Source organism: Plectrocnemia conspersa, unplaced genomic scaffold (assembly GCF_051122295.1).
Source record: "Plectrocnemia conspersa isolate PC_06_02 unplaced genomic scaffold, ASM5112229v1 ptg000010l, whole genome shotgun sequence".
NCBI classification, from domain to species: domain Eukaryota; kingdom Metazoa; phylum Arthropoda; class Insecta; order Trichoptera; family Polycentropodidae; genus Plectrocnemia; species Plectrocnemia conspersa.
This window is the reverse complement of record NW_028277174.1, coordinates 1,451,244-1,474,794: the sequence shown is the minus strand read 5'-3', so window position 1 is coordinate 1,474,794 and position 23,551 is coordinate 1,451,244. Positions and strand designations below refer to the sequence as shown.

Sequence of the window (23,551 nt, the reverse complement as noted above, 5' to 3'; positions counted from 1 at the left end):
GCGAGCAGTGCGTCGGCCAACTTCGCTGCCATCTCCAGCCTGGCGTCGTCTTTGACTGTCGCGTGCGTCACCAGGAGGCTGAGTACGCTGGCGCGTGCGCGTTCAGGCAGTTTCCGAACCCACGTGTCGCTGACCAGCTCCGACGGAATCGCGCTTCCGGCGTAAGTTCGCATCTGGCGGAGCAGCTCCGACGGCTTCCTGCCCTCCATCGGCGTCTCTTGCATCTTTCGTAGCCGCTCTACGAACGAAGGTGCGAACGCGTCGAGGAGCCGCTTTTTTATCGTCGTGTACGACAACTCGGAATCCGGCGCGAGTATCAAATCCGCGACCGCAGCGAGTGCCTTTCCGCGCAGTCCGCCAACTAGCACGTCGAATTTTTCGCTCTCGGTAAGCGCTTTCCTATACCGGAAAATAGCTTCCATCTGCGCGAACCATAATTCACAATTGTCTATGTTAAATGGCGGAAAACCGCCGCTCGCTTCGAACTCCATTCTCGCGTCGCGTCGGTGTCACCAGTTTGGGCGTGCGTACGTCTTGTTGACGTAGCGGTTGACCGCTGACTGACCGCTCACGCTCCGTCGCTCGCCTCCCCCTCTCTCGCCCTTCTCGCCCCGCTACAGATGTTTTGCGTGAAAATTTCCCAGGTCGCATTATTTAACGTTTTGGTGACGTCAACTGGCCACCAAGGAGTTTTTTATAGTATTACGCTGAGGGTCGTAAAAACGAACGTCCGCCAAGTTATAGCTGATATAGCACCCAAAATGTACGAAAAGTTATCTTTTATTCTAAATGCGGCCATTTATTATTTTTTTATAACAATTGATATATGTATTTTTTTATGCTTTTTGTTTTTAAAAAGCTTGTAAACAAGTTGGAACACCTTTAGTCAATGATCCTTGGTATTATGGGAGTCGATTTTATATTTGTTATGGGCAAAAAGTGGTCGGCACTAGAGTAGCACTGGCGTGACGATTTTCTCTCTACACGGCCAATCTTCCAGGCGTTCGGACGCATCGTCTCGCGTCCGCCAATTTACAATGTAAACAGCTCATATCTTGAATAAAACAGTCTAAAGTATATTTGAAACGAGTGCATTGTCAGAGACCGCTTTGCGCGTTTAAATATTTTGTATTAAACTAGTAGCAAAATGAACGAATAGAACAAGTAAATAAAGATTCCACGTGTTATTCTCTTTTTATTATTGTTAGGAATAAGAATCAGTTATTGTGAAAAATTGTGTTTGGTATGAATAGCTTTTGAAATTGTTTGTTTTTAGTCTCCTCTAACGAAAAATGGCGTATGGACGGTAGGAGCGACGCTTAGACTGTATTTTCAAACAGGCGGTGACAGCTAGTTTCGGTGTTCGTGTTGGACGATGAGCGACGAGAAGAGCTCCACGACGGAGCAGAGGCGAGCGGAAGAGCTGGCCGAAGTGAAGGCCGTGCTCAGGTGTCTGTGCATCTCGTTCAAGGAGGAGATGCGGCTCTCCCAGCTCTCGCGCGACTACCGAAACACGATCGGGACGGAGATCCCCTACCGGGCGCTCGGCCACGCCAGCTTGCTCAGCCTGGTCAGAACGGAACTGACGGACGCCATCTGGGTACGTATTATTATTATCATTGTATCGTCTCTTCGTCGACTCACCGTCGCTCTTCCCTTTGCAGCTCGCCACCGACGATTACGATCCGGTAGTAAAACCGATCGTCACAAAGCAGCTACAAAACTTACACACGCTCATCAGCAAGCAGAAATCTAGCACGTCCAAGTGAGTTCCAAATAAAAATTAATTATTTATTTACATCAAAAGAAATAAAATCCAAATATTAAAAAACCCACCACTGATTCCTTTTGGAAAAATATATATAAAAAATAACAAGCTAGTAATTTGTAAAAAATTGAAAAAAAAGTAAATTCATAATATTTTCGTATTCTTTTTCGCTATCAGAAAAATCACTTTCACTAGTGAATGATACATTTTTGCCGTCAACTAATCATCATCACCTTCAATGTCATAAAGTTCAATTATATTTTCCAATATATTATTTTTTACATTTCATTTTTTACTTAGAATTAGGTGAAAAATTCTCAAAAGTATTTACAATCAAAACAGATTTTACTTATTTTTACAAGTTGGATGACTAATCATATTTTTTAATGACAGTCATAGTCATTTTAACTGGTACCGGTATAAGTTGCCATAATAAAACAGAGACAAAACTAAATTCATTATTATAATTACAAAATTACAAAAGTCATTAAATTTATAGTATGAATTTTAAAGATAAAAAGTAAAACCATATTTACCTTTTTCTTTTTTCAGAGGTTTTCCCAAGAAAAACGGTACTACGCCAAAAACATATTATAACGGACCACCTCAAAAGTTTAATGCAAATTATAATCAGAGCATCAAGCGTAAATTTAGTCTACAAAACCACAGCACTCCTACCATAAACCATAATTCAACATACTCTCCTACTTCGCCCGGATTAAATTATTCAAAAATAGAGAATCACCAAAATTCGAGCGTCCACAAAGAGCGAGCGATTTCATCGGAGCAAGCGAAGTACCGAAAATTAGTCGAAACAAATCTGCAGACACTAATGCGAGATTTCAAATCCGGCCTGTGGATGAGCGAGTGCCTTATTCGCGAATACAACCTCAAGTTCAACTTTTCATTGAACTTTAAGAAACTGGGCTACAACTCGTTGATAGCCATGTGCAAGAACATGGATAATATCTTCACTATCGACAGACCGAACAACCTGAGCGATTGGAAGCTGTACCCGGCCGGGACTGCGGTGCCTAAAATCGATAATTCCGTTAAAAACCCATCAGAGAAGACTTGGTGCGACGTCGATTCCAGCGTTTCCATCGAAGATGGACTTCCAGGAATACCAATTGTTAGTATTTAGTCGGGCCTCCTTCCGCTTAAATTTCTTTCACTGCGTCTAAAATTTTTCCTGCAGTTCGACCTCTCAAAATATACCACAAAAGGACAATATTTTTTCAGGATGACAGATTTTTTAAAAGCAATTGTATGGATAAATACGACTGCATTCGAGTTTTGGAAACTCCGCATATCGACAAACGTTTCGAGCTATACGTCTCCGACATAAATGACCCTCTAGACTTTTATTATCAAATTTGCTCACCGGAGCACAGCGGCGCGCTTCACGAAATGATGATAAATTTAAAGTGAGTATCTTTTTATTGTTAAACGATAATAAAAATCCCAAGTCCCGCTTATACCATTTGTAATTTTTAGCAAATTTTATAAAAACACCACAGAAGACTACTCGATGACAGAAGGAATTATGAAAAATGGACAATATTTAGCAGCACCTTACAATGATTACTACCACCGCGCTTTTATAAGAGAGATAGGGGAAAACAACGTTCTAGAGGTAATGAATATATGGATAGTAAATTAAAATCAGAGAAATTAAATCGCATCTTTAGGAATAATATTGCAGTTACTTCTCGATGACCATAAAAGATCACTAGTAAAAAGTGACGGTCGAGTGAGTTGATTCTAATTTTTTAAATATGGTTTAGGTATTTTACATCGATTACGGCACCATTTATACTGTGGAAACGAACCAAGTGCGGCAGCTACCGAGGGAGTTCGCCGATTTGCCAGCTCAAGCCGTTCGCGGTTCTCTCGCTGGCAACTTGCGTCTTTTAAATTGGGATCCGATGAAACATATGAACGAAACCAAGAGGCTGATCGCTTCGGATGCGCTGTCGGGAAGAGTCGTAGCTGTCGATATCAATGTATTAACCTGCTTTCCTGACGATGATGTGTTACTTTTTAGATATAAACGTTTTATATGTTCGCAGGAGAAGAAAACTTGGCTGGAACTAAAGTCAAAGTCTGTCTTGAACATAGTCGACGAAATGAAGAAAGCTAGGATATTGGAAATTGTGGATGTACGTTATTAGATTGTTCATAAAAATACATTAGAACCGATCGAACCATATGCGCAATAGTTCATTTGCATATTGACATCTTAAATTTTAAAAGTTGTATTTATTTTGTAGAATACTATTTCGGATAATTTAACCCAACAGTTAGAAACACTCAATATCGCAAAGGGCCATTCTCCATTTTACAATGAAAATAAGAGCGAATTAGTATTATTTAACGATAATTATTGTCCACGAAGCATCTCACAAAACAACTTGGAAGCCTCGAATGCATCTTTAGATGACCTAAAAACGTGTTCTCGCAAGTCTGTATCACCGACAAAGTCAATATTATCCTACGCATGCAGTCCATTTGGTGACATCAAGGTGAGCATAATTTTATTGACTTACCATTATTTGTTATTTAGAAACGCATGAAACTGTAAGAGTTATGCACCTGTATTACGATTATCGTAATACAGGTACATAATTCACAATACGACCATATTCAATTGCAACTCAAAGAGAATTTTAGGATTTTCAGCCCTTTTTTGCCCACTTATTCTACTGTTCGACATGTGGTCGTTGTCAATAAGTTTTATTTCTCATCTATTCGTTGACTTTTTAGCTATATAGTAGTCGTAGCCTGCTTTATGTGCCACACTTATTGTAATAATTGAGGTTAAAAACCTATGTAAACAATGTGTTATATCTGCTGAAAACTGTTTGCTATTGTTTGCCCCACAATACTTTGGTGTAGCCAAAATTTTGCTAAAGGGGGAGTTTTTAAGAAAAATAATCGAAAAATTGAAAAAAACTATTCAATATTTAAATTCAATTATAATATATTTTCACCAAATGAACAAATTTAATCTTCGCGTTTTTAATGCAGACATTTTTTTAAGTGCCTTCCGCCAACTCGACGCATTTTTCAGTAGAATATAATTACAATACAATTAAAGTGTTTTAAAAGTAAAAACTTTTTTTATTTTAAAAAAAGAATATAATATAAATATTGCATATAATGAACAAGAATTTTTTTACTTCATCACTTTCGATAACTACTATAGATCTTCTTCTCTTACGAGAAATTACATCACTGTTACTATTATCACTGTCGTGATTGAATTCGGTATCAGTTTCTATTATTATCATCGCCTTCATCGATGTCAAAAGTAAATTCATCTTCGCCACTATGCACATCAATGATATTAAAGCAGTTGCTGCATTTTTTTGTGGATTGCCACCACAATTCTAATTCTCCAATTAAAATGTGAGATCCACAAGATATATTATGATTATAAATTTCTCCTAATATAAATTTCCCCTATATTTTCAGAAAGCTTCGAGATGCAATTCGATAACACCAACGCAATCTCAAATACCAATATATCACCCTGAAATTACTTTAATGAAGATTACAAGTAACTGAAGTCATATTAGAAACTTAAAAGTTCGAGGAGTTTGTGTTTAATCATGAATGTTTCTTATCATCAGATTACAACGGTACTTATTTGGAAATTTGGAAAATGGCGTACGGTAAAACCGTGAGAAGATTCAACGACAGGATGTGCATCGCCGAACAAATAGCGAGAGTATTCACTATAAGCGAAGAAGAAGAGTGTAATATGCTGAGCGAATTCTACTCAATGATGGATTCGAAAAGTTACCGTTGCGTCCAACATTCTACGAATCTGTCAGATTTGATAGTGTGAGTAGCCATAATTATTTACTTATTACATATTGACTTGTCAGATTTACCCAATATGTTATGATTTAGCACACATATTTTCAATAAAAATGCACATTAAATGTTCAGTTGTACTACACAGATTTAAAAATGACACAAAAGAAATGTACCATCCCGTAGAAATTTTTTCACCTCCTCATAACTATCGCCGAAAATATCTTTGTGTCTGGCAAGTTTCTTGAGAATGGTGCCTTTTCGAGCACCAACGTTCCGTTCGCAATGGTCCAGAATAAGGGACGAAATCGTGACTCTTTGGCATTTTAGAACGGCTGAAAATTGTTGAGCATTGATGAATTGTTGATACCTCCCCTAAGCAACTTTAAAGAGTTCTTCATTAAATGCATGCAATGTCAAGAATGAAATAAATTGAATCCTAACTTTCAGACTTTGAAGAAATCTCAATGTCGTGAGTTCATCATGCTCTTAGCTTAGGTCTGCAAGGCTAGAAACTCTTCTAAAGTTAGCGGACTTCCCAATTCTTTCAAAAAAACTGCAGATCTTTATATAGTTTTTATCTTTTCAGTAATATCATGCATAACGGCAAAAGCGGGTGCTGCTCCGGAGATACGATCGATGATCTGGAGATCGTTCAAGATGTAACGGCAGGAGTGGATCATCTTTTGTTTGTACCGTTCGACGATTTTGTTGATGCAATTGAATCGTATAATAAAATATAATGTAAGTTGTTCAAAAAGTAAAAAATCATTTTTTACAAAATAACTCGATTGTGATAAAGCGAGAATTGGTGAAGTATTTTCATATTAACTATGTAAAACTATGCATAGGATATAAATATATAACTAATTTAATTGTATGACTCAATTAAAAACTTGTTTTATCCAGTTTTAATACATATACATGCATTTAGAGGAAATATTTTTTCATCAGAAACATAAATTACGTCTGTGTTTTTTGACTAATCATGACTAAATTTCCATCATAATTGAACAATTGGAACTTTTCCCATAATGCATTATAAAGGACTAATTAAACTGTACAAGAATTTTATCGTTATTTTACCACCTTTATAAGATAAATTTAAAAATATGAGACATTATAAAACATAGTATATATATAATTACATTTAAATCGACTCATTTTAAAATGCTACTTAATCCTTAAAATATTTGCTGTTTATGTTTCCAGCCAAAAATAATAGGCTGGTCATTTTATCTTGATACGTTATAACTAACGTTAAATTTGGTGATAACGTATAATAAAACTACCTCAATTTTTTTGATAAAAAGTAAAAGGGCTGTGTCTGAGACACAAGTGTTTTTCTATGTCTAAGACGTAGACGTAATGTGTAATATAATACATAGATAATAAACGTTTTTTTTAAACTGACGCGCAATACTATGCGAATATTTGTGTCTATACGATATAATTTATATCAATTAGTTTAAAAATAGTTATCTAAATGTCATGAAGTTTAATTTTTTTTGTAATTGTTTATCATTTTTCTATAGAAAATATATTTTTTTAAATATTTTAAAATGTACCAAATTTTTTTTTAATTCTTAGAAAAGTATTGTTTCTAAACAAAGTGATATAATGCTAATAGGTGATATATTTACAATATATATGTATACATATGTATGTGAAAAATAGGTTTTGTTTGCTGAAATCCTAGCTTAACCCTTTAATTGCCAAAATCCGATAGATCGGCTTTTGCTACTTTGGCTGAAATTGCAGTATCTAATATCGTCATTGAAGAAAAAAATCAATAACCTTATCAATGGTCTGTAGAATATTTGCTCCAGAGTCAAATAACATTTTTTTATACATATGTAACACATCGATATTTAAATAGTAATCTCAAAAAGCTCAGCAGTCAAAGGACTATGATGACCAGTAACATCTATTGAATAAAATGTTCGAATCAACTTCTCCCAGTAATTCAAAGCTATAGTTTTTTGCTAAAAATTATACGTTTTTCTGACTAAATTCTGCTTATAGTTATATATAGTCTAAATTCTATTTGAATGCTATATTTAGTATTATTTTATAGTACTAAGAAATAATTATCTTTATGAATAATATGGTTGTTAAGATTTTTGCTACAAAAATTAGAACACGTTTTATATTTTAGATTACATACTATTTTTTTTGCCAGAAATTGTATATTTTTATGATTGATTATAATATGCTATGTACTACATGTTTAATAAGTTTAAAGCTGTAGATCTTTCCTAGGCTTTGTTCTTCACATCCATAATATTGTACTACACTCTTGTGATTGTGCTTTACGCTCGAAACCTTGCTTCTCTATTAGTATGATAAAATATTTATATATATATATGTTACAGTGAATGTGTATTTTTCAGTGAAGTAATATTTTCACTAGTATAAATATAATTAACTAGGCCAGTTAAAATGTATTTATAATTTCATTTTACTCACTGGTACGTGTACGTTCAATACATTTTTGGCCATTAATATGTGTTACAGTACAATTACGTTTGGAAAATATAATTGAACTAATAAGCGCCAGTGAAATTGTATTTTCGCTAGTAATAAATATTCGAATATGATTTCACTGAAACGCCAGTGAAAATATAACTACATTGGTAATACATATTCACTGTAAGATATACATCACTAAAAGAAAAACACATTTGTTTTGTAAAATAAAATCAACTTAATATATATTATTCAAGTTAATTCATTAATGAAATACATTTTAATCGATTATAAAAATGGAATTAAAAATATTTTCTATTATATTGTGAATAAAAAAAATATTTTTCAAAAATATGTTCTTCTATATTTAAAGCGTAATAATGTATGTGGCAAAATTCTAGTGTTATTATAAGGACGATTGAATATTATTTTTGTACTTCTTGATTTTTTTTATTATTGGTTTATAATGTCATTTTATTTTATCAAATCATATTCGAGCTCAGGTATACATTAAAAACGATCTTTCTTAATTAAGTTGGTTATTATTTATGTTTCTATCTATGAAGTTTATAATAGGTGTTGGTAACACATTTTTTTTCTTCTAAATATTACAAATAAAAGTGCCTTTTTGTTGAGTATTTAATTTTATTTATAAAATCTACTTATCCGAATCGAATCCGTATATAGCTTTAGGTATCCAATCCAACATGTCCGATGTGACCATGCTTCGTCCCAGGACGTTATAAGTCATCTCGCAAGTCTGTCTCGTGAGCTTTGCAGCACCGTACGTGGCCACTGACGCTTGGAGGGAAGAGCCCAACTCTTGTGTCATGTTTACAGGTAAAGCTTTGGTCGCCCACATGAAGAAAGTGGCGGTGATTCCAGTGAGCAGGTGACCTTGATGCGAAGACCGCTTCGGACACCCTCTCGAGGGCAAGACCCAAGACGTTGCAAGATCGGAACTGATGCCAACGTCGCTACAACCCTTACGCAAAATGAACAGGTTAGCATACTTGACATAATCTATTGCGACGTTTCCGCTGCTGGTCGTAGCGGTGCTTTTGATCAACTCGTACATTTTTTCAAACTCGCCCACGTTCGGTATGATGATCACTCCCGCTTTGGGATAATTTATTAATTGATTCATGATAACCTGGGTCATAAAATTTTCCGTGAAGTCTAAAATTAACGGTTTATTTTCCACTTTGCACTGAGCTATCACTCTCGGTATGATAACGTTGAGGGTGTGAGCATCCACGTCCAATCCGGGACCAAGTACTACCAGATCGACTTTGGACAGCATGGTCAGCATCTTTTCTTGTAGGCCGTCGATGTACGGAAACACGAATATGTCCGGATTGAACCCTTTGATGATGTCTCCTGCAGCCTTGGTACAGAAGAGCAGCACGGCATCTGCACCGGCCTTAAATATTGAATCATAGTTGATGGGAAAACATCAGCATTTATAAGCTTTATTATCACATACCCTGATAGCTCCCATTGCAGCGAAGTACGGAGGACTTATGTAATCCTGACTTCCACCGATGATAGCAATCGTTCCCGAATAGCCCTTTTTGTTATCGCTGGTCATGTCGATGACTATTCTATCCGACCATGTGTCCACTAGTTGCTTCTCATCACCCGGATCGTTCGATTGACATCCAGGATATCTCAAGTGAGCAGCGCTAGATCTAGCGCCAAAGGTAGACCTCTGCAATGTAAAAATTAGCACCCTCAATATCTCATAAATATATCCAAAATTTCATTCTCTGGTTAGAGCAAGACTCATGCATTATTGAATATATAAAATATAATGAAAAAATTCTTTTGAGGTCTCCTTTTCTCTTATTATATTAAAAAATATACTCATAAACCAAGTTTATATATAAGCTTTCTTTTGAATTTGGTTTCCTCTTACTGAATTTGTTGATATAATTATTGAGAAAAAAATATGTAGAAGATGTAGAATTTTATTTAGATACATCGCTATATATTTATTACCTGTCATAAGACTATGATACCTATAATTAATTTAACAATCACAGTTAAGCAAAAAACATTTATCGCTTCTCAGAAGTCAAAAATCCATGTCAAAATAAATAAAATTGCGCCGTCGCCATCGCAGTGGGAATGCTCGTTACCGAACGTTTCCATTGTGACAGCGCCAACACAATTATTTGCTTTTGACGTAAATTTTTGACTTCTGAGAAGTGGTAATTGTTTTTGCTCCCTCCTATTAACTAAAATTCGGTTTGAATACACTTTGACCAATACTCTTATATCAGAAGTCCATTGTAATATCACAAAGAATAGCTATCATATTTTTAAAACATAGTGTAATATCGAAATGCAGCCAAACTATGTAGCAAGATGCAACGTTAATCTGTACTTCTTCTTTTCCATTAACTTAGTTTGTATTCTGGATTTGACCTAAAACTATAATTCATTTTAAAACTTTCATTAGGTTAGGTTTGGGTTTGAACAGCAAATGTACGTTTTGCAACTGTCAAATTGTGTATCATATACATTTTAGAGCAGCATTTTAACGCCTATCAGTTAAATTATATTTTTACTAGTAGTAATATATATCTACTGGTGAAAATGTATTTGGACTTCACTAATGAAATATAATTTCACTGAAAAATACGCATTCACTGTAACATTTATACATTGCATGTAAATAAATAATGATAAGTATGTAAATGTATATATTACTCCGTATGGAAAAGTCGAAATCATGCAATTTTACTAGCGCCTTCCATATAAATTATATTTTCAGTAATAAAAATATGTATATCGATGAAAATGTATTCCAATATAATTTCACTGAAATGATATATTTTAAAAAATATTTTCGGGATAGAGTCGAGACTGTTTTTTTAGATTTTCTTTGTGGGATAACTTGAGAATTCCCAGTTTAAAATCAGGGACGTCAGCTTTTTCCAGGAGGGGGGGGGGGGTAGGCAAAAAGTAGCCAGTCGGTAGCCATTTTTTAATATTTCGATTTCATTACGATTCATAGTATTTCATTAAATGACATGCATTTTTCTAGCCAAATTTATCCTCTGCTCCCCGCACCTCCTAAATGACAAAATTGACGACGACGGCGAACTATGCCGTTGGGAGGTGTTGAGGTGTCAGCCACAGTTAGAATTTAACGATTCCATGTTCTAAGTGTATTCCACTAATTTCTGAATCTTTGTGGAATAGTATAAAAAAATAAGAACATTTGCGGTTATGTTATATATGCCCTTTATACATATATCTAATATATGAAACATATATATTATTATAGTTGCTTACTGAAGAAGTAAATAATGAAATAGTAAAAGATAAAAAATATTAATATTTAATTATTAATAATTAATTTTAAATATCTGTTAAGCTTTTATCATTATATTATTTATTAGTATGCACACTTACCACGCTTATTAATTTAGATGCTACGGCAACATAACTTGCTCCAAATAAGATTATTAAAAACAAACACAGTTTTGGTAACATCTTGCACTCCTCGTGTTAAATATATTAATGATTAAATAATTCCGCAACAACTTGACCTTTAACATCATCATAAAATTTCCCCAGTTTTACACCGCACCGATTTAATGATAAACAACACAAGGGTTATCTCGCAATTTTATTATTTCATATCATACATGGGTTTTTATATAGTTTATAATTACAACTTAAAAATACAATTCTGCGTTGATATTGCAGCCTCCGTTTGTTATATTTTTCTTTTATTTAAACCCTGTTACACATTAGATTTATACACAAACATTTAGTATACTTTTTTACGGCTAGACACATTTGAATTCAATCTTTTTGACGATCCGTCGCACACTGCTTGGTGACGGAGCACTCGATCAGGCGCAAAGTTTCGCTCACAAAGACTACATTTGACCAAAGAACGCAAGTGACTGGTCCACTCGATCCTTTCTTTTGACTTGTCTCTATCTGTAATGTATGATAAAATAGTTGACGAAACCAATTCAATTTAATAAGCAATCACTACTGAATCAATCCCTGCTAAAAATCTACAGAGAAAAATTCTATCGCATTTCCTTACCATAATCTGAATTTTCATTTGTGTCTGTGCTTGAAAAATGTGTCCCTGATAAAACTGTAATATAAAAATAATAAATCATGATAGTGTATATGTAATTAGATATGAAATTGGGAGAACGTATAAATAAAAACATAATATTTTTTGAGAATTCGGTTAACAATACTTTACTGTAATAACCAATTTCTAGCAATTGAATATATATTTTTATTAATTTTAGATTATTATTATGATAGTGATTTTTCCAGTTTGGACCAACATATATATTATAAGGTAATCAGAAGTCCTTGAACGAAAATTCGAAAAAGACTTTTTTTTAGCTCCCATAGCAATTTTTCTTCCTAAAAAAATTTTTGCTGATGGCCTAAGATTCCAAGAACAACATTTTTGAAATAACCTTTTTTTAATTCCCATAGGAATTTATCCTCTGAACAAATATTTTCATTTATAATGTCCTTTGATATTTTCAAAATTTGGTCACCTTAATATTTATTATGATATTGTAATTGATTGTCCAAGTCCGAACCTCTACAAATGCTGAATGGGTTAAGTCCAACGTCACTTCTATCAATATCTTACTTTTTATATTCTGATTTAGATAGATTTTTCTATCTGAATCAAGTGGTCTACTACAATTAAAATTTGTTTTTAAAAAACTATTGTGCAAATAGTAGTGACGATGACACACATGATATTTTTTTGTGGATTAAATGTTAAGTAATGTTGCTACACAATATGATTAAAATATATAATTTGTCAAATTCGAACCACTGTTGAGTAAAATGTGCAGTCTCCACAAATAGTGGTAAACTGATAAACGCGTTTGTAAATAACGAATCTTAAGAATAATGTAAAAAATAAAGTGTAATTTTAAATATTCATATTCTATGTAAATGTGAACAAATATTCTTAAAAGTTTTGTTGATAATTATGCATTATTAAGTATGTTAAATATGTTTTTAATAATTCACTGCGTTTTTTATGTGTAAGACTGTTAAGGTCAAGAAAGACGGTTAACGGCCAACAAGCGCGTGATCAGGATAGGCGCTATTCTTTTCCAACCGCCTAATAAATGTTTAAATGACGCCCTTGACTTTGATTTCGCTGCCCTCAGAAACCGACACAGTTATTAAATTATGTAGTACGTGTGTATATTACAAGATAAGCGACACTTCTAGAGTATATAAATTATTTAAATCATAGATTCAAGAGTCAATGTGATTTGTCAATTCATCGATTTAACAGATGATGGACGAAAATCCACATAGATTACTATAGCACAGACTTCAATATGCTGCTGAGAAACAATGGAAAAATCAAAAAAATAAAAGCGATTTTCCTTCTTCATTAAATCGGCTTCAATTCTATATTGTGCTGGCTTTTCCATGTCACAATAACATTTGTATATTGTGACAGGAAATGACTTGAGAGGTTAATGCTCTCATGTCAATGCTACGTGCGGAAGCAGATATTTAAAAATATCTATTGTTAAAATAGTCTATAAAAAACTTTATTTTGTATCGCGGCAACAATAAAATTTAACCATAAGCTTTGCATGTTTTTTTCGCCAAATATTTAAGCTAAATCATAAAAAAAATCGAGCAGTTAATCTAGCATTGAGTGTTAATTTATTTGCGTAAATTATTACTTCCTATTTACTCGTGCGGTCCAAAGCAATAAGTTTTTGGCCATAATTTTCTCCCCTTCTAAAATTATAATTGAATAACATTTTTTTTTGTATCTAATAGCAATATCTTACAAGTTTAGAATAGTTAATTACGAATTCAATTTTCTAGCATTGTTTTTGTAAAATAAAGAAGAGCCTTAACCCCAAAAACGCGACAGTCGAACCGACCTCATTTTAGTTAAAATAAAAAGAGTAAAATCACGCTTATGCGATATAGTTGATAAAAGTGTAAACGCGAAAACATCGCCATGACCCATTTTAGTAATTTCGTACAACCTGTTGAATGGCGTACGCATTCCGTGAAATGTTTTCATGCTGTTTGGCATATGGATGGTGGGAAATGTGTATAATAATATTCTTAAAACATAAAATACCTGTGATGTTTATCGGAGAACGGCGCACTTTGTGGCTCGGGTGAAACGCCTGAAAGTCTTCTAATTTTGCCTGAAAGTAATTCCGATACATTAATAATTTATAAATTAATCTAAACAGTATTAATTTCTGGAACGTATTAAAAAAGTATCACACTGCAATCCAGTTTATTTTAGATAATCAGTTATTGCGAAAGTAAATATATCAATTAATAATTTAAATATGGAGAACAATTTGTGCAATAATGAACTCTCGTTATTCCAAGTCGGAAGCGAAGTGATGGCGTGGTCATGTTCTGGTTTGAATGTCTTGACTAAATGTTTGTGCGGTATTATTCTAGCTTATGTGTCACTTATAAATAATACAGATCTTATCAGATTCTTTGGTGTTAGATTTAATTTACTAAGGTAAGATCCAATGGTTTTAGTGCGAGTCTCTTTCAGCACTATAAATGGATACCGTTATTTTATATCCACGTGAATATGAATAGCTTTTTTTTCATGCCTTAGTAAATTAAATAAACAAACAGTTATTAGTTGTATGACCTTTTTAACGATTCATTTATATGCAATCAATATGGGTGATCCCTATTAAAATCTACAATATTTTTTACAAAATCCACTTCTTAAAACTTGTTAAAATACGAACTACAACTTATTCCTATTTTTAAAAGATATTATAAATAATATTTCCTTATTTGAAAGATATTTAAAATCACGATCTTGAAATATTATTGAATTCTTATGTCACAAATAATGCGGCACCCAAGCGCTGCATTTAAAGGATATAATGTATAACACTTGAATGTTAAATAGTTGTCTTGACAGATTTTCAAACCACATCATCAACTTCAATATCGATCTCACATATTTCATATTTTGAAGATAAATTCACAGAATGAAACTTTCAAGTCTAAAACGAGTTTTCGCCATTTACTAAACACGCATTTTAATCACTGTAGTTAAACTGTTTGCTTAACTCGTGATATTATAAATTAAATTTATTTTGCGGTTGTTACACGACTGAAGACGAATCTAAATTGAAGTTGAGCAGAAAGCAACATAGGTGTTACTAGTCAAGATAATACTTTCTATCTAACGTCCCAAAATTGAGCCATTTCCTATTTAGATATAACTAATTAGTTCTCAATGAACACTGAAATATTATTAGTATGTCATTGGGTATTAAGAAAAAATATTTAGGTACTAAAGTCGCGATCTAAACTACCAGAAGTAGTTATAATATTTCATATATTAGTTGAACGTTTTTATTAAATATTTTTGTGCTTCACGGAGATAATACATAATTATTACATATCTTTTTCTATATTCTTAGAAACCATCCGCTGATTACGTATATGTTTTAAATAAGTAATAATTTATTTGGTAATTAGATTTTTTTAATAATATATCGATTAAAGCCTAATTATTTACATTTAAATAATAAACCCTGTAGTGCCACAAAGATATTGCATCATCTAAATATTACCGAATTATATTTGCATTATTTAATATTTATTTTTTTAAACGGCGGGGTTAGAATCATATTTAATAATTATGGATCTTTAAATATACTCAGGTTTTTACTACATTTTTTATTATATTAAACACGTAGACGTGAACTCGATTTTTTGGTCACAAAGCTCATAGTCTCAAATCTTGCCATAGTAAAACTCCTGCTCTCTGATTACTACTTAGCTCTCTGCCAAATCCGAACTCTGAAGTTTTAGTACTCATCGGTTGCCAAAGCCTGAATAATAATATCTTTAATCCAAATAATTGACTTTTATTTTCAAAATTTCGCAATCAAAATATAAAAAAGTGACCTTTAACTAATTATATTTATAAAAAAAAGTGTAACCATCGGCTAAATAGCCTACGTAATCATATTCGATGGATTATGCTGTTAAATATATTCCTCGTCCCTTTTTCTTATCTTTAAGCGGCATTTTTTCTGACTCAATTTATGTTTCGGTGTTTTAAATTATATTTGTAAAGTGCATGTGTATATAAACAGTAGTTATTGTTGAATATGACGTTAACTTTAGCGAACTCTCTTTGACGTAAATATAGCGGCATTGCTCATTGGGGTAGCAATTATATTTATTATATGCTGATTTTGATATATTGCTGACATACTACAGACGCCACAAGCGTCTATAATATGTCTTAATTTTAAGATTAATATTTTTGTCGATAGCTATGAAGAGCTGGAAAAAAACATGTGGGATGGTACTCATTAAATTTTAGGTGTGCACCTTAACTGTTTTTTTATTATTCTTAATTTTAAATATTTAATTTTATAATGGCCATCATGACGCATTGGGGAATCCTACCAAATCATGATGGTTAGATTTGTAACAAATGAAAATAAAATAGATATATTACCACTTTTAATATTCATAATTATCATTTAAAGTCTAAAACTTTAAATTAATTAAATAAAATGTGAAAATATGTGAATAAATTTAATTACCTTATCTTTGTGGCAAACATTTTGCTGCGCATCGTATTTTTGGTGTGGTAATGCATTGAGTTTACTTCTGTCAGTTTCTGGGAATATATTTACAATACAGATGTAATAATCAGATAATTTAAATTTAAAAAACATACTCTAATTTACTGTTCAGTATAATTTTATATTTATTTTTTGAACACTTAATCAGTGTTTCACAATATTTTTTCGCAAATGGTGTTTGAGCGTGATCATTGTGTGATTTTATAATACAAAAGCAAAATTTTCCATTGTCTGGATGGAGCGTAAAAATAGAAGTGTTGAAAAATTAGTTATTCGTGATTGTGTTTACCATTTGTATGAAATAAAAAAAAATCAATATGGTAGCTACGGACAGGCTGACCACTAAATGAATTTATCGACCGTCCGCGGCCGAAGTACTTCTCAGTTTCAACTCGAAACCGCTAGAAATTATATTTCTTTATGAACAAAAATCTGATTTTTTGCTTAACTGCTATCGGCAATTTGTAACTGTTATTAGGTGATTTAGAAATCTGATGTATGGAATCAGATATACTTAATACAACATTTCCATGCATGCCTAATTATGCGCATATTACAAAATATGTTTATGTATAAAAAAATATTTAAGAAGCACTGATTATAAATATATAAATTTGCATATTAATTCGTAATTTCCAAAAAATATTTTTTTAATAAACTAACCACATAACAGAAAAAAATGTCACAAAACTAGAATCATGTTTAAAATTTAAAAACAACTTATTGTTCGATTTTTATCATTATTTTGTTAAATTTAATTTATTTTTTCACAAAGGTTTAATGACTAGATTTATTTTTGATTAAAGTGGTATTAATCGATTTTATTAATTATTTATTACAAATCGTTTTGATGGCTTTTATACAAAATTGTTAAAATATTTCATACATACTATATGTCAACTCAAACATATATACATACACTTGTTATTATTAAAGATGCATATAAAATAATTATTTATTATAGTAGCACATACTTAAAAGAAATGTGCACTACCCCACATAAATTGTTTTAGCTCTTTAATATAGATACCGCCGAAAACATCTTTGTGTCTGATTGGGTGGCTCGCGTTAGGAGAGCGCTGAATACGGGACGCAATCACAACTGCAAAAGACAGCTGAAAATCACAGAGCAATGACAGATTCAGTAACTTCAAAAAGTATCTTATTGAATACGCACTTCGGCAAAAATGCATTGAATTGTATCCCGATGCATCTAGCAAAAATGCATTAGAATACAATTACGGATACGATTCGTACTCCGTAATTGGGTACACGGTTTTCGTCCGAGTCGTTCCATGGTCATTAGCCAATTTTGTAAAAAATCCTGGTCGACCTATATCAAAGCTACGATTATTGATTTATGTATACATCGAGCTATTTTATCTTTGTGGCAAAAAATGTATAATATGTAGTGGATCCTGCATAATTTATTATTGGAAAGTATCATTTAAACAATTACGCTGTATGATTTTTATTTAATTTCATCAAAAGTTTTGGAGATATTGCATCTTCAAAAATACATGTTTCGCTGTGGCCAAAAATTTCGAAACATGTGTCGAAATAATGTCATTGTATTGTTTAACAATATGCATAATAGGATTGAAGTGACCACATTATATTCGTATATGTATGGCCACCCTGTATTAATACACACATTTCATTAGGGCGTACATAAGAGAGGCGGAGTTTGATCATATGGCCTAATTGGTCTAAATAAACCATTTTCCAAATCGCCTAGACCGCTCGAAAAAAACGAATAAAAGGGTTGACATACATATATTCAAGTATTTACTTTAGCTTTTTAAAAACTGATAATTTTTTTTTTAAATAATATTTATTAAGTATTGCTAATTTTTATTGTTTTTTGTATGCCGGAAACACTCATACTAATATTTAACTTAGTTAAGGATTATAAAAGTAATAGATGCGTGTTTCTCTAATTTTCTATGAATCGGAGCGATGAAAATCGGTAACAATACTGCAGTAGTGAATCTCCACGCCGAAGTCCCTAAACGGAATTAATAATTCCATTGTACCATTTTAGAGAGTAATCATTTCTATCAGTTTTACACAAACAAAATCCATATATTTATTAGACAAAGTTTCTAGTTTCTTGCTAAATTAGCTGGATAGTAGTGAAGAAATAGTAGTGACTTTTTATGTAATATTTTCCTTTGTGGTATATAAGCCAGAACGCTACCATATTTTTCACTTAACTTCAACTTCGCTTTCGATTTGGACTGCAAAGAAAAATAGTCGCTTTCACGTCGACCGTCCGATTTTGTCAAGGCAGGCGGTCGTCCTATATATCCAATAGTTAAACAACAACTACGACAACAACATTTTTATTGCATACATTTTACGGCCATATTTTAAACATCAGATTTGTTATAATATTATATATGTAGCTCATATAAAATTTACTGAGTACTAATAACATGATACTAACCCAATGACCCAGTTGTACTTTAGAGAGTTTGCAATACGTTAAAAAATTTGACTTCACCCAAAAGCGTGTACTATAATAAAATTTAGTATCGATTCCATCGACTTGGTGCTTAAAAATTGCATCGAAATAGACCAATCTATAATTTACAATCTACATATGTATATTAAGTCCACTTGAAAGTCCCTCGTGTCGTAACGAATGCTATTGAAATTTGAAAAAATGTATTTGCGTCACACGTGTAATACTTGCGTGACGTCATTGGGGTGTTTTAACTATAAAACTTTCAGCATATTGACACATCGATTAGGGTTGGACTTGTGTATTGACATTTACATCTGAAACCAAAACAAATAGCCAACAATCGTTACCGCCATGCAAAAGTCGAGAATTACAACTTTGTTTTTTTACCCTGGAATATTTATAAAAGCATTAGCTAATTGTAGTTTATAGCTTTTTAGTTTAAATATTTGAATTGCTATTTTTGATATTAATCGATAAGCTTACATGTATATTAATTTATGAAATGTTCAAGCACTAAGTAAATAATTGAGAAATAAAAAATAATTTAAATTATAACATTTTTTAGAATAACAGATTGCAGATAAAAAAAATATATTTGCTTTGATTAGTTTGGCTAATAAATTGCCTAGAATTTTTTTTTACGTAAATGCGATAGTCCAATATGACATAAAACACCCAAAAGAGAAAGCAATTACACACATATTTTTTGAACACGAGATAAAGGACCAAGATAATTGTTTTATTCATTAAGAGAGAATCGTTCCTAAGATCGTACATTTTAATAAGGATACATATTTCATAGAAAGGAACTCAAAGAGAAGATACTGTAATAAAATATATGCTAGATGTCAGTGCAAACGATAGTGAAGCACAAATCTAAGCCTAATCACGCTATACGCTAATAAACTCGCATGAAGAAACATCAATAAAATACATAAGTTCGCCGTTTTTACGATACGGTTTCAAAGCACTCTTCGAGCTACGTGCGATCCTAATATAATGATGGTCATAATATGTAAGGCATCGTGTTTCGTACATTTTATAATATCGCTGTAGGTCTCCCACTGTCGTGAGTTACCGCAGCTTTTAGGCGTATGTATACCGGACGCTTAGTATTTAATTGTTGCTTTCTATTATTTAAACTATTGTGTTACTTATTAGTAAGTATAATAAGTTTACAGATATCAAAATGTTTCTAAAATACTTAATCAAATACATAGTGCTATGAAATTGAAATGTATTTTGTGAAAAAAATATCAAAAAAAGCCTTATTGAAATTTGTATAAAAATATAGATATTCTCAAATCTGCCTAATAAATTTTAATATGTTTGTAAATAATAAATATAAAACACTGCACGGTCAAAAAATAGTCGGTCTTATAGATTCAAGGGCCGCGCAGCGAGAAAATTTACTTATTAATATTTTCAATTTTTTTGCCGTATTTTTTATCTTCATAAAATGACAAAAAATATTAATCCGCACATAAAGGTATTTTTATTATAATAAATAAAAAAATCCTGTGTTGCATATTAAAAATTAGCTTGACTGAAATATCTAAAATCATATTATTCTCAGAGTTGGCTTATAAAAATAATAATATATAAGCCAAATAAATCAATGAGAACTTTTTAAAACATAAATGAATAGATATTTTCATTGTTTTTTCAATACTCAACTAATAAAATTAAAAAAAAAATATAATTAAATGCAAAAGAATAATGAACTTCTAAAAAATCACACTTGCATTTACTTGGTTTTGCTTTGAGACGTCCGAAAAGGAGCCATACTTCGATGTATTTTGAGTCCATTTTGGATCCTAATGAAATATAATTATTAGTAATGAATATAAAAATGTTTTTTTTTAATATAATGCTCAAGTTTACCTCGGCTTTTCTCATTGGTGAATGTTTTCTGCTATCGTTCATTCTTGGAGTTGAAATTCTCGGTGTGAGCTTATGCGGTGAAAGTTCTCTAGATTTATCTGTAGATAAATCCGTATGTTTGGATTTGGACTGTGCAGATTTTCTTTCTCTTCTCTAGAACAACATAAATATTTTGATAGTATATTATATACAAATAATTTAAAACAATTTTTTAGACTAACCTCCCTGCACTTAGCTTCGTGTATCGGCAGCGATGATGTACCGAACCGTCTTCCACAAAAAGTGCAAATTGGAGGAGCATCTCCAGATTTGCTCTCAGATCTTTTCACTCCTTCTTCGCTAGGTTTTCTTTGACAAGGAGACAACAGAACTATAACATTATCTGCGCTCTTTCTGCTAGGACTTCTTTTCTCGTTCAGTGAACATTTAGCATCCAGAACTTCGCTCATGGTCGATCTTCTTCCGGATGCAGGAGAAGCTTTACTTCTAGAAGGCGATAAAGATAATCTGTGCGGATGAGCGTGCAGTCTCTCAGGTCTGGTGTCTCTTCCGCAAGACTCGCAAGGCTTCAGCAAAGGTTTGCTCGTTGGAGGACCAAAAATAGCGTCTACTTTACCCTTTTTGACCGTTTTAACAGTAGGGAACAGCTTGAAAGCCGATTTTTCTTTCATCGTGTCTTTTCTGATGATCACTTCAGGTGAAGAGCTTTTACTGGCGGTATCATCGCTTTTTGATTTTCTTTCTTTTTTGCTCTCTTTCTCTGTCAAAGCCAGTTTTTTGTCCATCATGGAACGCCTAGAATCGAGAGGAACTCTCATCAATCTATATACAGAGAGCAGTTCCTTTTTCATCAAAGACATGTCAATCTTCCCCAAGAGTGCTATGTTCAACAAGCGAGGCTTCGCTAAAGTAGCAGTGACAGGACGCGATTTCTTCACTCGTCGCTTTTTTTGCTCGCCCCACTCTTGATTGGACTCCTTGAGGTTCTCGTCGAAGAAATTGTTCATCTTGACCGCGAGCACTTTCCTGGATGATTTAATCGCTGGAGACTCTGGAGGTCTCCACTTAACCGGATGCATCACTCCGTCGTTCTTCATCAATGCACTTATGTAATTTTGTTTAGAGTTAATGGCGGCCGAGCCACCTGCTGCTATGGAAGCATATTGCAGACTGAGGGTAAAACATGCAAACGGTGAAGGGTAAGGTGGTCAAGTGGGTTGGTAGGGGGTATGGCGCACAACCCACTACAAATCGACTTTATACACCTTATACCTATTTGATGTTTTTTATGTGCATTACCATAATGAACTACAACCAAGCGGACGGATACGTACCCTTTAAAATTTCCAACACATAATTATTCATTATTTATAGATTTAGAATTAGAAACGAGTTTATTGGTATTTATGAGCAGTAACATTTTAAATTCGATATCTACTATATAAATCAAGGACAAAATTTTGAATGAATTCAGAATTGATTTTAAAGAAGTATTGACTACTTATGAAAATTGGCAAATTTACCTTTGATCTTAAAGAAATAATTTCTCAGTTTCATTAAATTATTGGCCGTTTGAATTTTTTGGGAATCAGTGTTTTTTTGCGACAATCAAAAAACATTTTTTTATATAAGGAAAGCTAATGTTTAAATTGACATTTTGCTAAAAATGTCTCAATTGTTTGATTTGAGTGTCGATCGTATTCATATAGCAATTGACATAGCTTAATTTGATCCTTTAAAAATAATAAATTATTTTGAAATAATATTACCATGTATTTCATATTAAATGTTATTTTCCTATTTAATTTAATTTTAGTTGCAATATTTTAAAATTACAAGCACGGCCAAACCAAATTAAATATCAGTTACATAAAAATGTTCATCAACGGAATTTCCCGTGTATTTATCAGCACAAGCAAAATAAAGTCAAAGGTTATAATTGTATACGTTTTGATTAGTTTACTGAGGGTAGTTCATAAGATAAATTTAATAGTTCATAAAACAATTATAAGAAGTAGAATATTCATAAAAAAAAACGTTGCATTAATACATTTACTAAGGCAAAATATATTTCGCGGTGTTTTTGGTATATTTCCCAACCACTGTAAAAAGCTGTTTATGCACATATTTTGAGAACCTCAAAGTCAAATTAAAGTATGATTTAATATTGTGTCTAAATCCCTTATTTACATTCAGATAACAATTAGGAAAAAAAATGCGTTTGCTATTTACTTCAATTCAACAAACACAACACACTCTACAAAACATATTTTCATAAATAATCACAAAGATAATCCTAATATATATTTGTTGTGTCGACAAATTTTATTTAGCGAATATACAGAATTCTTTCAATATTATAATTATATTTCGAGCTATGCATTGCGCTCAATATTTTTTTGTTAATTAAACTCATAACTTACTATTTATATGTAGTGCTATCTTAGTAGCGCACTTATGTCGTTTTTATAACTCATGTTAAAATAAGAAACA

General features: G+C 32.4%; 3 protein-coding genes across 5 annotated transcripts; 1 reads left to right on the top strand and 2 right to left on the bottom strand.

The window, feature by feature from the left end:
• Window positions 1-1,082: 1,082 nt before the first annotated feature.
• On the top strand, window positions 1,083-6,485 carry LOC148230289 (uncharacterized). Its single transcript, XM_088196010.1, has 11 exons — window positions 1,083-1,600; window positions 1,665-1,765; window positions 2,321-2,900; window positions 3,011-3,195; window positions 3,266-3,404; window positions 3,556-3,774; window positions 3,841-3,930; window positions 4,042-4,293; window positions 5,246-5,330; window positions 5,404-5,617; window positions 6,180-6,485. The coding sequence occupies exons 1-11, from the start codon at window positions 1,376-1,378 to the stop codon at window positions 6,331-6,333; spliced, it is 2,244 nt and encodes a 747-aa protein (XP_088052136.1). The 5' UTR covers window positions 1,083-1,375; the 3' UTR covers window positions 6,334-6,485.
• A 2,199-nt stretch (window positions 6,486-8,684) lies between these two features.
• On the bottom strand, window positions 8,685-11,671 carry LOC148230288 (ATP-dependent (S)-NAD(P)H-hydrate dehydratase-like). The gene is made up of 3 exons (XM_088196014.1): window positions 11,483-11,671; window positions 9,546-9,770; window positions 8,685-9,482 (listed from the first exon to the last, which is right to left on the bottom strand). The coding sequence occupies exons 1-3, from the start codon at window positions 11,561-11,563 to the stop codon at window positions 8,718-8,720; spliced, it is 1,071 nt and encodes a 356-aa protein (XP_088052140.1). The 5' UTR covers window positions 11,564-11,671; the 3' UTR covers window positions 8,685-8,717.
• A 13-nt stretch (window positions 11,672-11,684) lies between these two features.
• On the bottom strand, window positions 11,685-22,296 carry LOC148230287 (uncharacterized). Of its 3 annotated transcripts, XR_015811211.1 has the most exons (7): window positions 21,280-22,296; window positions 21,059-21,211; window positions 20,926-20,991; window positions 16,663-16,739; window positions 14,190-14,259; window positions 12,132-12,185; window positions 11,998-12,019 (listed from the first exon to the last, which is right to left on the bottom strand). XR_015811211.1 is itself a non-coding variant. In XM_088196013.1 (6 exons), exons 1-5 carry the CDS (start codon window positions 22,153-22,155, stop codon window positions 12,146-12,148), a joined length of 1,215 nt encoding a protein of 404 aa, XP_088052139.1. In that variant the 5' UTR covers window positions 22,156-22,296; the 3' UTR covers window positions 11,685-12,019; window positions 12,132-12,145. The 3 variants fall into 3 exon arrangements, 2 of the variants coding, with proteins under 2 accessions (XP_088052139.1, XP_088052138.1); XM_088196013.1 differs by lacking the exon at window positions 16,663-16,739 and having other exon boundaries at window positions 11,685-12,019; window positions 20,916-20,991; XM_088196012.1 differs by lacking the exon at window positions 16,663-16,739 and having other exon boundaries at window positions 11,685-12,019.
• Between the last annotated feature and the right edge of the window lie 1,255 nt (window positions 22,297-23,551).